The sequence below is a fragment of the Diabrotica undecimpunctata genome, chromosome 7 (genome assembly GCF_040954645.1).
Source record: "Diabrotica undecimpunctata isolate CICGRU chromosome 7, icDiaUnde3, whole genome shotgun sequence".
NCBI lineage: Eukaryota > Metazoa > Arthropoda > Insecta > Coleoptera > Chrysomelidae > Diabrotica > Diabrotica undecimpunctata.
The window spans coordinates 104,618,983-104,635,391 of NC_092809.1; the positions used below are offsets into that span (position 1 = coordinate 104,618,983).

The 16,409-nt window shown below is 31.9% G+C and overlaps 1 protein-coding gene and 1 pseudogene across 2 annotated transcripts; both read right to left on the reverse strand.

Moving 5' to 3' along the window:
- Window positions 1–2,453: 2,453 nt before the first annotated feature.
- On the reverse strand, window positions 2,454–3,920 carry LOC140446910 (uncharacterized). Of its 2 annotated transcripts, XM_072539500.1 has the most exons (4): window positions 3,757–3,920; window positions 3,634–3,705; window positions 3,330–3,576; window positions 2,454–3,261 (listed from the first exon to the last, which is right to left on the reverse strand). In XM_072539500.1, exons 1-4 carry the CDS (start codon window positions 3,767–3,769, stop codon window positions 3,255–3,257), a joined length of 339 nt encoding a protein of 112 aa, XP_072395601.1. In that variant the 5' UTR covers window positions 3,770–3,920; the 3' UTR covers window positions 2,454–3,254. The 2 variants fall into 2 exon arrangements, with proteins under 2 accessions (XP_072395601.1, XP_072395600.1); XM_072539499.1 differs by having other exon boundaries at window positions 3,634–3,920.
- A 1,175-nt stretch (window positions 3,921–5,095) lies between these two features.
- LOC140446912 (uncharacterized) lies at window positions 5,096–7,664 on the reverse strand (annotated as a pseudogene).
- Window positions 7,665–16,409: the final 8,745 nt, after the last annotated feature.

A 16,409-nucleotide genomic window follows, 5' to 3' on the forward strand; every position in this document is an offset into this window, starting at 1 on the left:
TATAGTCGATGCTCAAGTATCGGTCGATGCTTGAGGTCGACCTTGAATGAAATTTGTGTTCTATAAACCGTTCTCAAGTACGAAATCGAGCTTGAGTACGCAGAAATGACAGCTCGTAATCAAGCATCGGATCGACCTGCCTTGAGCACGGGATCCTAACCTAACTTTTGTTGTTTATATTTGTTAAATTTGTTTTCCGATTCGCTTCCAATATATTTTTTTTGTTTTTCTCATTACAATAAAAAATGTATGACGAAGTTGAAGAATTTTTAGAGTTTATTGATCATATTGAAGAAGGAAATCAGCCGGAACGTATACCAAAACGATATATTCGTGATATGGAAAATCCCATGGAGTTTTACCGCGATGTTGAATTTCGTCAACGGTATCGTTTCAACAAAGATACCGTTGCAGATACCATTCTGCCTCTGGTATTTGAAGGTCTACGAAAAGCAGACAATCGTGGTTTACCAATACCTCCAATATTACAATTGTTAATTTGTTTAAGATTTTATGCTACATCTAATTTTCAGGTTGTATCTGGTGATTTGCGGGGTATTAGTCAATCGACAATAAGCAACACCATTAAAAAGGTATCAATATTAATAGCTCAACGTTTAAATGATTTTGTAGGGTTTCCCCATACTGGACAAGGATTTAGGAGGAATATAACAAGTTTTTATGAGGTTGCCTATTTTCCAAATGTTTCTGGGTGTATTGATTGCACCCACATCAAGATATCTAATCCAGGTGGTAATAATGGGGAAGTATTTCGTAATAGAAAAGGCTTTTTTTTCATTAAATGTGCAGGTATAGATTGATCTTTCTTATCCAGGCCCTCATTATATAAATAAATTGCAGGTTGTTTCAGGTCCTAGAAGAGAGATTATGGATATTGTTGTTCGACATCCCGGATCAAGTCATGACAGCTTGATATTTGATCGAAGTGCATTACGAGTTAGAATGGAAAGAGGTGAAATTCCAGGATTATTAATAGGTGACAGTGGATATGCATGCAGACACTATCTACTTACTCCAGTATTACAGCCAGGTATTTATTGATAATTGGCTAAAAAATAGGTTATTTGATGGATATCTCTTTTTAGGTAATGATCAAGAAAATAGGTATAATAGTGCACATATAAGAACAAGAAATGTTGTTGAAAGGCTATTTGGAACCTGGAAAAGACGGTTTCCTTGTCTTCAACGAGGTCTACAAACTAAATTAAATACATCTCTTGCAATAATATGTGCTACAGCAGTACTTTATAATATAGGTTTACAAGAAAATAATAATGATGATGATGATTTTGTAGAAAATATTGATGTGCCAGTAAATAGAAATGTTAATGATGTGGAACGAGGTTTAAATTTTAGGAGACATTTTATTCACCAATATTTTGCATAAGAGTTAAAATACATTATTGAATACTTATCTTATTATAGGTAGATATATGTTAGCATCATCATTAGCTTGATAAAACTTTTTATTCATGATTTGTTCTTTTAATTTTTAAAATTTCAATATTTAATTGTATTCCTTATATCTAACCTTTGTTCAATTGGCATTTGTTTGTTTAGTTTGAGAATACATTATTGAATACTTGCATTATGTTAGCTGTAGTATGTTTTATCTTATTTCTCAAAATATTAGCATCATTATAATTAGCTTGATTACACTTTTTGTTCATGATTTGTTCTTCCAATTTTTTATTTTTAAAATTTCAATAGTTTATTTCATTGCTTCCTTATACACAAGCTTTTTTCAATTGGCATTTGTTTAGTTTGATAATACATTATTGAATATTTGTATTATGTTAGATGTAGTATGTTTTATCTTATTTCTGAAAATGTCAGAATGATTATCATTAGCTTGATTACACGTTTTGTTCATGATTTATTTTTCCAATTTTTTATTTATAAAATTTCAATATTTTATTTTATTTCTTTCTTATATCTAATCTTTGTTCAGTTCAATTCAAAGTTGTTTATTTTGAGAATACATTATTGAATACTTATATTATGTTAAATATAGTATGTTTTTGTCTTATTTATAAAAATGTATTTTTTTATGTTTTAATTTAAAATAAATGAGGGTTTTTCACTCACTATGCTCAGACAACTTAAGCAAGTATGTCTTTACTGAGTACAAGGAGTTTCCCTCCTTTTAATTAAGTGTTTATTCCTTTCATAAAACCTTTCCTTACCAAATAAAAATTATACAAATTTAGAATATTAATATTCTTTATTTAAAAAATTATACAGTTATAATTAAATACAATATAAAATAGATTATTTTATTTTATAGCTTCATCAGGAGTAAACTGTAAACAATTAGAACATTACAAAAAAATGATGTAATTATATATATATATATATATATATATATATATATATATATATATATATATATATACATATGTATATATACATGTATATATTGCAGTGGCAGCAATTTACTAAAAATTATGCAAACTCAGTATTTTAATAATTTTCAGTAAACAACATAAAAATATGATCTATGTAGCAATCAATACTTAAAAAAACTGAAAGAGAAACATACATAATCTAAAAACAAAAGACTATACAACAAATAAAAAGGTAAAACCATATCTTACCAGCTGAAATTAAAATATTAAGAACCTTAAATCTACATTAAATACTATCTAGAAATAAAATAAACAGGAAGGAGAATAGAAAGAAAATAACCATGATTTTACAACACAAAGTATATTTTTTTTTTTAATTTTTTTTCGTCTTTATAGAGGGGGGGTCTGAAATCTTCAAAAGACATCTCAGTCCAGTACGCCGCCTGACTGACCTTAGTGCAGGATTCATTCTTCGTAGTCCCGGCGATAGTTCCCGAGGTACTTTAAAACGCCCTCTCGTCGCTGATTCTACGTCAAATGCCTACCTGCTAAAACAGACCCTCCTCTGACATTCAGTGCTCCGAAAGTGAAAAGGCCACTGTAAGACTGAGTTAACACTATCTTCAGTTGGGAATAAGCCACAATGTTTATTTATATGTTATAGTTACTGATGTTTTGATGTCTATGACCAGATATTGTTACCAAAAATACAAAATTGTGATTTATTTTCTGAAAATAAATCACAATTTTGTATCTATGATAACAGCCCTCTGGTCATATAGATTGAAAAAAATCAGTAAATAAAATATGTAAATAAATATATTGTGGCTTATTCCTAACATTCTCTCTAAAAATGCAGAGTACCCAACAAAGGAAAAAGATCTTCTAGCGCCTGAAAATATACAATTAATTATAGCCAAATTCTAGTAACAAGTCAAACATGATAAAATCTATAATTACCCTTTTTTATAGTCTAATAACTTCAATGAAGCTAATTCAGCTTCATCAGTAGCTCTCTGCCTCTCCTTCTCAGCTGCTTCTCTTAAAGCTTTTGCCCTCAGCATATCTTCTTCCAAAATCTTCATTTTCATCCTGTGAATCTCGTCTTGCTGTCTGATGGTATCCCTCATTTTCTTGGACCGTTGTTTATTTTCAGACAATATTTGTGGTATAGCACCCAGTGCCCTACTAGAAGTAGGAGTGTTTGCTAAAATTGATATTATTGTTAAGTACATATGGCTTTAACTACATTTAAAACACTTACCACTTTGAAGCATATCATCATCATCCTCTTCTGTATGAACAGCAGGTGTCACACTACAAGTATTACCTGAAACTATTATTAAGTGTACAGGAAGACTGCTCAAAATTATTACATCATACTTACATAACAAGTCCATTTCTTTGAACTCTGTAGTGGGAAAGAAGTGAGGGGGGTCAGAGGCTACTGATGGTCCTGCTATTGAGCTTCCTAGCTGGTTGAACTGTTTTTGGCCTACAATTATACTATGAGTAAAGCACAGTTACAAATTTAGTACATTTACCTTTTTCAAAGACGGCTGTGCTATCAAAAGAACAGTCGATGCTGACGTCTATATTGGGACCAGCCTCTTCAACTAACTCCAGCACTGCATCACACTCTGGCTTCATCGGGGGACCACCACCTGTAGCTAACATGCTGTGACGCAGTGCTGTTGTTTCTTTGCGTTTCCTATGATAAAAAAATTATTGGTCAATACTTAAGCATTTGCTTAAACTAATAAAAGTATTCTACCTTTGTTTTAGGTTGTTCCACAATTTTCGAAGCTGGTCGCTGGTCCTGATGTTGTTGACCTCAGGCTGGCAGTTATAATTTCTTGTTATTAACTCCCAAGCCATCTTTTTCTCCATTGTCGAAGCACCGTCTGTCCTTTTATTCTCTACCACACCGTTTTCAGTTACCAGCTGGATTAGGAGAACTTTTTCCTTTGTTGAGTAAGGTGCATATTTCATGCCATTTCCACTCATCTAAAATTTAGATAACCAATTTATTTAGCGTACGGCTTATACAGACAATATAATTATAATGATTGTAACGCATTACACACATATAAATATATCCAAAAACAAATATACATGTAAGCATATATTGAACATCTAAAATTATGCCTCAGACACAGTAACAAAATGGAAATTAATTCTCTAGAATAAATATTTTTTATAATATATTACATACCTTAAAATAGTTAATCCAATATTAATTTCAAACACAAAATATTAATACCAAACACAAAATTTCAGTAAGTATACTATACTATAAACCAACTTTGCGCGGGCTAAAGCATAAACTAAATTTGGCGCTAAAAGTTTAGTCACAATTATGATAAAATTGACAGAATCTTCTTTTTATTCGATATTTATTCGAAACTTACTTTTACTGTACTAATTTTTCGTGCTTGAGATCAACCTTGTACGAGAATACCCGAAGTATCGTTTATAGAACACAACAAATACTTGAGCATGACTTTGACGTAAGTTCGACTTGGCGGAGCACATGCTCAAGCACGGGCTTGAGTACCGACTATAAATACGGGGCTTAGTGTTAGAGCACGACAAGAGTACTCCAGAAAAGATGTGACTAAAAAAGCGTGGTCAGCAGTAGCCAAGCAAATACAGTGGTTAGGTAGGGTAAAATAAAACTTAATTGTTATTTAGGTACATATATTGATTAAATTAATTTTCATATTTTATAAACAATAATTCTATTGCCATGGTAAAGCAGCATTTTTTAGTAAAAAATAATTTGCTAAGTAATTTCGTAAATGTTGAGGTAAAAAATATAGATATTTAAGTTATTCATGTCTGCCACATTTCTTACATTTTGTGGGATATTTTGTGTTGTAGTAAGCGCTGAAAGTACTGTATATAATGCACCGTCCTTTTTTCGAATAAAATTGTGTAATAAGCAAGCACACTGGATTATTGAGATAATAGTTTCGTATTATCGACATCTGATAGGTGTCAAAAAACCTGAAATTTTTGGGCCATCATTCCAAATGTGCACTCTATAGTTTTTCTACCTCGACTAAGTCTGTAATTGAAAATTCGCTTTTCATTATCAATATTTCTTTCAGGGTATGGTCTCATTACATTTTTTCTTAGAGGAAATGCGGTGTCTCCTGCAAAATAGTATGGGAACTTATTGTCACTTTCTTCATAAGGAAGTTCAGTTGACGGTGGAAAGTATTGTTGTCTTCCCACCAACGACCAAATTTAATGTCGACACCCAAAAGATGCCACCGTCACTATTTCGTCCAGTATACCCACATTCTATTGAAGTAAAGATACCATCAGCATCACAGGAACCCAGTAAAATAACAGAATAATAATTTTTATAATTAAAATTTGAAGATCCTGAATTTGGTTATTTTGTAATTCTAATGTGTTTTCATCGACCGCTCCCAGACAGTTTGGTAATTGCCATAATTTAAAAGATCTCTTTGTATATCTTTTTATTTTTCTTTATTTGGTAATACCATATATAGTTCTTTTAACGAATTCCATATGGCATTTGTAGTTTCTTCTATAATTAATCCAATGGTACGTTCACCTCTTTGAAAATATAAAGCTAGGGCAGCAAATGTGTAGCCGTAAAACTGAAAATGTATAACAACTGAATTTTAGCTTGTATACATATTCTAACAATATTTACTCTTTGCAAAGGTTGATTCTAAAGAAAGATGAAAGAATATTCGCAATGGGTTTGTCTGGAGCCTAAAACCATCCCCATCTGGCTCTTCGGCAAAAGCAAAAAAACCTTACTACTTGCACGACGTTATGCAGTTTGTATTGCCATATATGAAACCGGTCCAACATTTAGAAAATACTGGAAATATTTGGCTATCAGACACTGAGGTAATGACGCAGCCAGATAAAGACGAATCATCTCAAGCACCGCCAAACAAAAACATAGCTGAAAATAATACTGAAGAAAATAATAACAGTTAAGTAATCGAATCATCAAAACATGTTCAGGAAACTATCTCTAGTCAGAGAAAAAAGAAGAAATGTATTAGACAAGGTGACGCTATTGATTAAGCATTTTTACAATATGTAAATAAAAAAAAAGATAGGAATACCCTGGAATCACCAGATATTGATCGAACGATGTTTCTTTTAAGTTTACTACCTAATGTAAAAAGCCTATCTGACAAAAATTTACGAACATTCAAAATACAAACTCTAAAGGTGGGTACACATATGCGAGCCGAACTGTTTGCGAACTGCTCGTGAGCTGTTCGCGAAGAGTTCGTTGAAAATATGTTTATGTTCAGGCTATCCAATACCCTAAGTATCTAATAACAAACCGAGAATTAATTTACTTCGTTATTCTAAACATTTCGGTATTTTGTTTAGATTATCTGTTATTAATTTCTCTCGTTACTTTTGAATAAGCCGCTCTCGTTCAGCAATTTTGTTTAACCGAATGATCTCATCGCACACTTAGCAGAAACATTTTATAGACACAATTTATAGTTCTGCGAACATTCTTTGTGTTCGTCCCAAAAACCGACAGGCTGTGGTTCCTGACGAGCAACGAACGAACAGCTCGCAAGCGTTTCGTCCCGTCGTACAAATTAACGAATATAGAGTTCACAAACGGTTCGCAAACAGTTCTGCTCGCATATGTGTACCCGCCTTAACGTTAATCGAACAGTTAATCAGACAATAATAACAAAATAATCTAACTCAACACTTTCCGATACACGATACTTTAAGAATAGACTATCACCACCACGAATCAGCATCACACATCTAAAGTGAATTTTCAATGAATACAGTCGGCACACCCGATTCTTCGCCCAATAATGTTGCCACAACTTCATTTCATAGAAGTAATTGCTGCACAGTTACTACTGATCACATTTCTCCTCCTTCGACAAATATGCAATAACATAGTTTCTTACAAATATTAATGTAATATTTTATTAAGAAATATACCTAGATATAGTACGTCTTTTACTTACCTAAGTGTTATCATAAGTCTTTTTTCTGAACTAACACACTCACGCATGTTAGTATTGTGCTTTTGATTGGCAAGACCTACAATTAACACCAATTCTTTAAATGTATCTTTAGACATTCTGTAAAATGTGTGGAATTTAGAGTCATCTTCTGACCACTCTTTGGTGGCAATAAATAACCTTCTGTTGTAGTTTTTGTAGATATAAGGATGCACCCAAAATTCTTCTGTTTCTGTTTTTTGCGGTGGCGAAGATAATTTAACAAAAGTAAGTCCTCTTTATCACTTGACATCTTTGCAACTACTGTAAAAGCATGGAAAATCTTAAAACAAGACGATCACATGCCGCTTGCAAATGGATTCGTTTGCGGATTTTAAGGCGTAAAGGAATCGTCGCTGCATGACGAAACTTATACGCGTCTATGATAATACGCTTCGTGTGCAGAATGCCTTAGAATTAGAAGCAGAAAAGGCTGCCGGTGAGTTAGAGGAGTTTAGAAAAATGAACATGGGTGATGATTTTTCTGATTATTCCGATTCAGATTTGGATCCTACATACAACATAGATGCAAAGTCGGCGAGTGAATCCGACGATGCACCTGTAGCAAAAAAAAAGAAAATTTTAAGAAAAGGTTTGTTCACCTTAAATAAAATTTTAATTTGTATAATCCAATTTTTTTACTATTAGATTGGTTTCACATAAATGAATTTACGTTTGTTTTACGTATTATAAATATATCATTTAAATTGACACAAAACCTTGATTTGCGCATAGATAGAGTAAGCATTATCTGAAAATGAACTACAGACGATACAAATGACTGTTATTCTACAGAAATTTGGCGTGAGGTGTTCCACCAAGGAACTCTTTTTTGTTTATGTGACATGATACTTTTGTCAATGTGCAAATTGGCAGCTGGAAGTATGGAATCTGTGAATAATGATATATTATTATTCATATTTGTTTGGGATCTGTAACTTGTCCAATCAAAATTTTTTAGTTGTCAGTGGCTGTTAGACCAAGGAATAATTAAAACCATTAAATCCCCGTAAAGAAAGCTTTTGATAACAAGAATGTTATCATCTATAGAATATTCTTTATCAACGGCTGAACTGGAAAAGTCCATAATGATTGCTAACGCCTTAATTTGGATTTTGGCAGCATGGAGAGACGTTTTGACCAAAATAATTGAAAAGTGTTTCATTAGGTGCGGTTTTTTTTATACAGGATAGTAATTGTGAAGAAAAATTTGTTGGAGAAGAAATTGTGGAAACTCTGGAGCTACAAGACCTGGAAGATGATTTGCTATTGTCAACCATTTGCGAAAGTTGTGATGTTGAAAATTTTTTGAACTACCTAGAGATTGATTGATTGATATTGACGGAAAATCCTGAAGTAAACTTAGCTAGTTGTGTTAGGGATTTTAAAGAAAATGGAAAAACAGGTGTCCAATGTTTCCGACAATGACAGTGACGATGAACTAGAACTTATTACAACTGTAAGTAATTTAAATGCTGCTTACGTAAAATTAGGAGACTTGGAATTATTTTTTATATATAAAGGTGATGCAAGAGTAAGTCCAAAAGTATTTGATGTAACTCTAAATGTTGAGGCAAAAATTGTGAAAAATAATGTTTAAAACAAAAAACAAACCAAAATTGATGATTTTTTTAAGAAGTAATACCTACTATAAATATTTTGTTTTACTTATGCAAATATGTACGAAAATGTTTAATTAAAGATTAAGCAAATCGAAATCTCTTTTTTTATTTCAATTGATTAAGCGATAACTCTACACAACGGACAACCCTATACAACGGACAATTATTTCCCCCGTTGTTGTCCGTTATGAAGAAGTTTCACTGAAACACCTTGATAACAGAAATATCTATCCAAACAAACGATAAACTAACTCGTTCGCTGTTCAATTAAGGCACCGGTCCACTAGCAAGTAACTTCTGCAAGTGTGTAGACATAACGCAAATATTGAGGTAAGTTACTCTCTGCAATTATTATCGAGAGAGGTTTGTAAAGTTTTTGCTGAATAAATGTCGGAGGTGTATACACTGAATCTTGGAAAATTTTCGCAAGTAGTTCAAGATCACAGGTTGAAATGAGAAGAAGAAAAGTAATGTTTGGGTAAAATATTGGATTTTGCGAAGATCCACACATGGTTTTTGAAACTTTATTAACTGAATTAAGAGACGAGAATCGTACAAAACTTAGGATATAATATATAATAATTTTCTGCGTATGAGTATTAATGATTTCAATTATATCTTGAAACTTGTTAGCCCAATTATATCAAAAACTGACACAAAAATGCGTTCATCTATTTTTGCAAGACAACGTTTATGTGTAACCCTGAGATTTATGGCAACAAGTAGGTGAAAATAATAACAAAATATCAGTCCAACGTATACTTATAGAAAGGTGCATAATTATTGTTATTAATAATTTCAGGAGACTCGTACCATTCTCTGATGTACTTGTTCCTGTGTACGAATTTCTGTGTGTACAATTGGCCGCCTAATTCCAGAGTGTTGTAAGGTTCTGTATGAAGTTCTGAAAAATGAATACCTTAAAGTAAGTATGACATACAAACATATAATAAATTACCTTCTTGTGGTGAGCAAACATTGAAATTTTTTCATCGGTTTCTCTTGCAAACTAACTACATTCACCACTATTTTCAGAATCTGACTTTTCTGTTTCTGCTTGCTGAAATACATAAAAAAAATATAATAATAATATGTTATTTGTAATTATCATTCATTATAAGGTTCCATAAACATGAAGAATAACACAGGCACTCAAAGTTATTTGAAAAGTATTGGATGCTATCCATATGCAAAAGCTATGGAAAACACATGGCTATGAAAGCACATGCAAATAGCGACAGCGGGTATTACAATTATAAAGGATTTAATAGCATAGTGATAATAGCATTGGTTGATGCAACATTTAAGTTCATATACGTTGATATTGGCTGTAATCGAAGAATTTCAGATGGAGGCGTATTTAATAATTTCTCACTATTGCATGCTCTATCAACCAACTCAATCAATCTACCACCCGCTCAAACATTTACCAGGACGTGCTAAAAATATACATTATGTTGTTGTATCTGATGTCTCCTTTGCATTAAAAACGTATTTATTGAAGCTTTATCCGTTTCATGGACAACCAGCACCCAATCGCCTATTTAATTATCGTTTGTCACGAGCTAGGAGCATTATTGAAAATACATTCGGTATTATAGCCAATAAATTTTGCGTTTTAATAAAACCAGTGGAAATATCTCCAGAAAAAGCAACAATCATAGTATCCGCAATATGTGTATTACACAATTTTTTTATGACACGTCACACTGGATCTTATGCACCACAAGGTTCTTTTGATACTGAAGAACGTCTGAAGAATGTAGACATATCGGAATGACATATTTTAACCTATTGGACTTACCAAGAGGACAAGCTCATCATTATACTGAATCTGCCAAATACGTACGTGATGAATTTAAAGAATATTTTGTTTTCCCACAAGAAGAAATATCTTGACAATATAGCAACAATAATAATTAAACAAATAAATAAAAAGTATTCTCAACATATGTACTTGATTTTTACTTACCAGGTTATTAATAGTCTTTGATTCGGTGTGACTACATCGAATAAACATCAATGCACGGGAAAATTCCCAATTACTGCTATATATATCATCAGTTCCAGAACCACTAAGTTTTAGTTCAGATTTTCACAGTTTTTGATGAAATTGTGTTCGTAAATTGTGTACTTTACGAGAAATTTCACTATTACTGGTTTTGAATGTCAGTGATAAACTTTTTAAAGCATTTTATTTTTTTTTATTCTATTGCGGTAATCTTTACTTTTTATGTCCCAGAGCTCCGGAAATAATTCCCATTGCGTTTAAGTCTACGGTTTCTTGTTTTAACCAACACTTTTTATCCGCCATCTTAATTTTATAAAATTCTCGCAAATTATTTCGGATGCATACCGAAAGTTAAAATAATTATCCAGATACTATCGTACATGTGTTTACACATAACTGGCCAGATACTTGTTATGTAAGTAACTTGCGCTTGCGGATGAACTCTCAAGACGTGTCCACACAAGTCTGAGAGTCTCTTTCGCAAGAAATATCGCAAGTTAACTTGCTAGTGGACGGTGCCTTTAGGAGTGAAAAGTTAAAATTTAAGGTACATAAAGTCGACAATTTTAGATCTAACTAAAAGTGAATGTATTGACCCTTACTCGAAATTGTGGACCAGGGTCCGATCAAAGTTATCTAGTCAAAATTAGTTGGCTGCTATCATTGCATATTTATTATTTTGCACTATTCTAGTAACTGAAAATCGCTAAAATATTATTATTGTTACAAAGAACTTTGAAACATATTTCTTGAATTTCCCTTATATTTGAAATATATTTCTGTTTGTCTCAATAAATAAGAAAATAAATATTATACCAACGATGTATCAAATATTGTATCCTCTACAAATTTATGTGGAGGTATTCGGTAAGTTATATATCATTTTTGTAATTTTCTACTAAATACTTCGGTAAAAACTTTTTAATTAAAAGGAATAGAAAAAGCGACGAAAACTTCCAAAATTAAAACATCGATAGTGATTCCATTAACATCAATTCTTATCAAAGGAAGTAATCTCCGGAATAAACTGATTAAAAAAGTTGTCTTCGATGCGAAGCCGTCTTGTTAATGCGATTGAATTAAAGATTGAGTTTTAAATAGGCTTTTAATCAATGTCGCTACTTCATTACGATTTTAGATAGCTGATAACACCCAAACTCTTTTATCCACTGTTTCCTTTACGGACTTTTTCAAACAGTTACTAACTAGGATTACTGAGGGTTTGTTGGAGAATTATTTTCGGAGTTTTTTATTTAGGAACTGTTACTGTCAGGAAAGGAATTCTTTCAAGTCTTTATTAGATGACACTAAGAAAATGGTTCGACAATTCTGTATTTGGCTGTAAAAATATTGTTTTGATTAATAAATGTGTTTACAAGATGTAGAAACAACTATTGATGTATTTTTTATTTATACTACCAGAAATCATTCACTATATATTTCACATTTCCATATTTTCTATTAAGCCTATTATTAATAAATTAAATGTACGTTAGCCAACTTATCCTTTAGTATATAAAATAAGTAAAGCTCATGAAATCTGCAAAATGCATATTAAGTGCATATTTTGGATAAATTGTATAAGCGCATATGCATTTATTAAAAGGGCATATTTTCAGGTATAGCACAATATAGAGAAATATCTGAGAACTAAAGTAGTGCAATTAAGCGAGGTAGGTAAAAATATCCCTCGAAAATACCCCTTAATGGTATTAGGATAATATGACAATATGACAATATGAAAATTAAAACGCGATAAGCCGGTTGAAGGCATTAAATAAAATTATAAATCATAAATCAATATGGTTTTTCCCGCAAACTTTAACAAATAACATACTACCAAAATTTGTATTAGCAAAAGACAAAATGCAATTTTCGGTCTGTCGGTAGTTACAGTTAGTTCAGTTTGGTGTATTCTTTGGTTCAGTAAAGTTAAGTTTACGTGTTTATCAAAAGTGTTTGAAAATGCCAAAACAAAGTGCAAGTTAATCGAATCTTCTGAAAAAGTGGATTAATCGTAAAACAGAGTTCAAATTCATTGATGACAACCGTATATTTTGCACGGTTTGTAACAAACTGGTAAGTGTTATGTTTAATTTAATTATTGTTTTAATTATTAAATATTTTTAAAAAATATAAGCTAAACATAATTTTACGTTAAAATGTAAGTTTTAGGAGAGGACTGTCATTCAATATGAAAAACTTATTTATTTTAATGCACCGATTTTAAAATTACTTTTAGCAAATGTGTAAACATAGTTTTGACACCGATTTTTTTATCATAAATTGCTACGTTATTTTTTAACGATAAAAATTTGACATTTTACTAAAATCTCTATATAGAGATATTTTTGAAGAAAAATTCTACGATCAAAACTCAAAAAATTGTTATAGGAGATACTTTGGGAAACAAATTTTATATAATAATAATTGTAACTAGTGTGCTTGATTAATGTTTTTTGTCCGTGTAAATTTTTTGTCTTAATATCATCCTGTATATAAAATTAATAATAATAATATAATAAATAGAGTTCAATAGCACAACTCCTCACTGACATCTTAACTAATGCTTATAATTTAAACAACAATTTTTACATTAAAGATTCATTTGATTTTAGTTCTTTCATTAGTAATTTCCAATTAACACAAAATTATGTTTTAGTTAGTTTTGATGTAACATCTCTTTTTACCAATGTACCTTTAAATTTAATCATAAGTAGTGTTGAAAAACATTGGAATGAGATTTCGCATAATGCTAATATTGACTTATTACATTTCAAAACACTTTGTTTTTGATTCTAATATTTTTATATTTAATGGTGTCTTTTATAAACAAATTTTTGGTATTCCTATGGGATCTAGTCTTTCACCTATTCTAAGTAGATATATCATGGATGATGTTATCAGTGATTGTATCAACAATTGCACTTTTTTCATTCCTTTTATTAAAAGATGTCTTTTATAAACAAATTTTTGGTATTCCTATGAGATCTAGTCTTTCACCCATTCTAAGTAGCTATATCATGGATGATGTTATCAGTGATTGTATCAACAATTGCACTTTTTTCATTCCTTTTATTAAAAGATATGTAGATGATTTAGTTTTGGCACTTCCTAAACACAAAATTCATGAAACAGTTAATATTTTCAACAATCATAATCAACATATACAATTTACAGTTGAGGAAGAGGTAGATAATTCTCTACCATTTCTTGACATGAGAATTGTAAGAAATACAGACAATATGTTGAAAACCAGATGGTTCAGAAAACCCATACGATTTATAAGCTATTACTCTCATCATCCAAATAAGATGAAAATAAACCTTGTAACAGGATTAAAAGGACGTGTTTTAAAGCTTTCTCATCCAGATTATCTACAAGAAGATCTTCAATTGTCAAAAAATATTTTAATTGAAAACTCTTATCCTCCAGATATGCTACATAGGATGCTTATTTCTAATATTGTTAATATAAATAACAACACCATGCTAAATCTCAGAACATTGTATCCAACAATCAGAACATCTATTATCATTCACTACCTTTTATACCATCATTAACACCTAAATTAATACAAACACTAAAGGATATTGACAATATAAAAATAGCAACAAAGAAAATCAAAACTATTTCATCTTTATATTCCAAAACTAAGTATCCTATAGACAAATTAGATAAAACAAATACAGCATTAGTTGTACTCAGTGTGAAGCTGAGTATGTTGGTGAGACCGGAAGAAATCTTTAAAATCGCATTATTTCTCACAAAAGTGATTGCAGAATTAAAAAACCATCTTGTGCTTTGGCAGAGCATATAATCGATAAAGACCATATTATGGATTTTGATAACATTAAAATTTTGTGTAGTGAAAGTAATAAATTCAAAAGGACTTTTTTGGAAATGGTTTGTATTAGCAAAAGTGATAATAATTTAAACAAAAGATCCATCCATCCATCCAATGGCGCTACAGCCCAAATCGGGCCTTGGCCTCCTTCAACAGGCTTCTCCAACCATCTCTATTTACCGCTGTTCTTTTCCATGAACGCGTTCCCAGGCAGTTCCTGGCATCCTCATCGACTTCATCTTCCCATCTCTTTTTAGGTCTTCCAACAGGTCTTTTTCCCTGCATTCTTGCATTTAATAATTTTCTGGGGATTCTATTCTCATGCATGCGGACCACGTGCCCTGCCCATCGTAATCTCTGCAGTTTAGTATGTTGTGCTAGAGGTGGTTCGCTATATTGCTCGTATATTTCTCTATTGTACCTAATTCGCCAGTTGTTGTTTTCACTTATTGGGCCCAGGATCCTACGTAATATTTTTCTTTCAAACACATCTAATGCATTGGCAGATTTCTGTGTCACCACCCATGTTTCGCAACCATAACTTACTATGGGCCTGATTATTGTTTTATAGACCCGGAGTTTTGTTTTCCGGTGTACGTCTCGCGATTTGAATATGTGGCCCATCGCGAAATAGGCTTTATTTGCCAGCACAAGCCTTCTATTTATTTCCGGTTCTTCTTCATTGCTTGCGACCAGATCCATTCCTAGGTATGTGAATCTATTTACATGTTCTATATCGTCAATAAAGTGTTGTTGCACCGGTCTATTTGATCTGGTTTGTATGAGTAGTTTTGTTTTATTTTTATTTATTGCTAGCCCTACTGCTTCTGCACTCTGTTTCAACTCAACGTAGGTTTCTTCCGCTGCATTCATTGTTCTGCTCATTATGTTTATGTCATCTGCGTATGCTGCTAATTGGGTAGACTTGTTTGTAAGTATGTTATTTCCGCTCACCGTCAACCGTCTAATTACATATTCCAGAACAAGATTAAAGAGCGTTGGAGCTAGTCCGTCGCCTTGTTTCAGTCCTTGCGTTATCGTAAACGCATCAGTGATCTGTCCCTGAATACATACCTGTGCTTCTGTTTCTGTCATTGTCATTTGCACTAGTCGTATTAATTTTGATGGTATGCCAAATTCTTTCAGTATATTAGGTAGAATTGTTCTATCTATTGAATCATAGGCTTGTTTAAAATCTACAAAGAGATTGTAAACGTCCATGTCATATTCCCATGCTTTGGCTAGTATTTGTTTAACTGTAAATAGTTGGTCAATGGTAGATCTATTTTGCCTAAACCCTGCTTGATATTCCCCGATGATTTTTTCCGTGAGAGGTTGTAGTCTTCGATTAATGATGTTTGTGAGTATTTTGTATCCCGAACAAAGTAAAGAGATGCCTCTATAATTCTGACACAACAGTTTGTCTCCTTTTTTATGAATAGGGCAGATTATACTTTTCTTCCATTGTTGGGGAATTTCTTCTTCTATCCATATCTCTCGTATTAGCTGGTACATCTG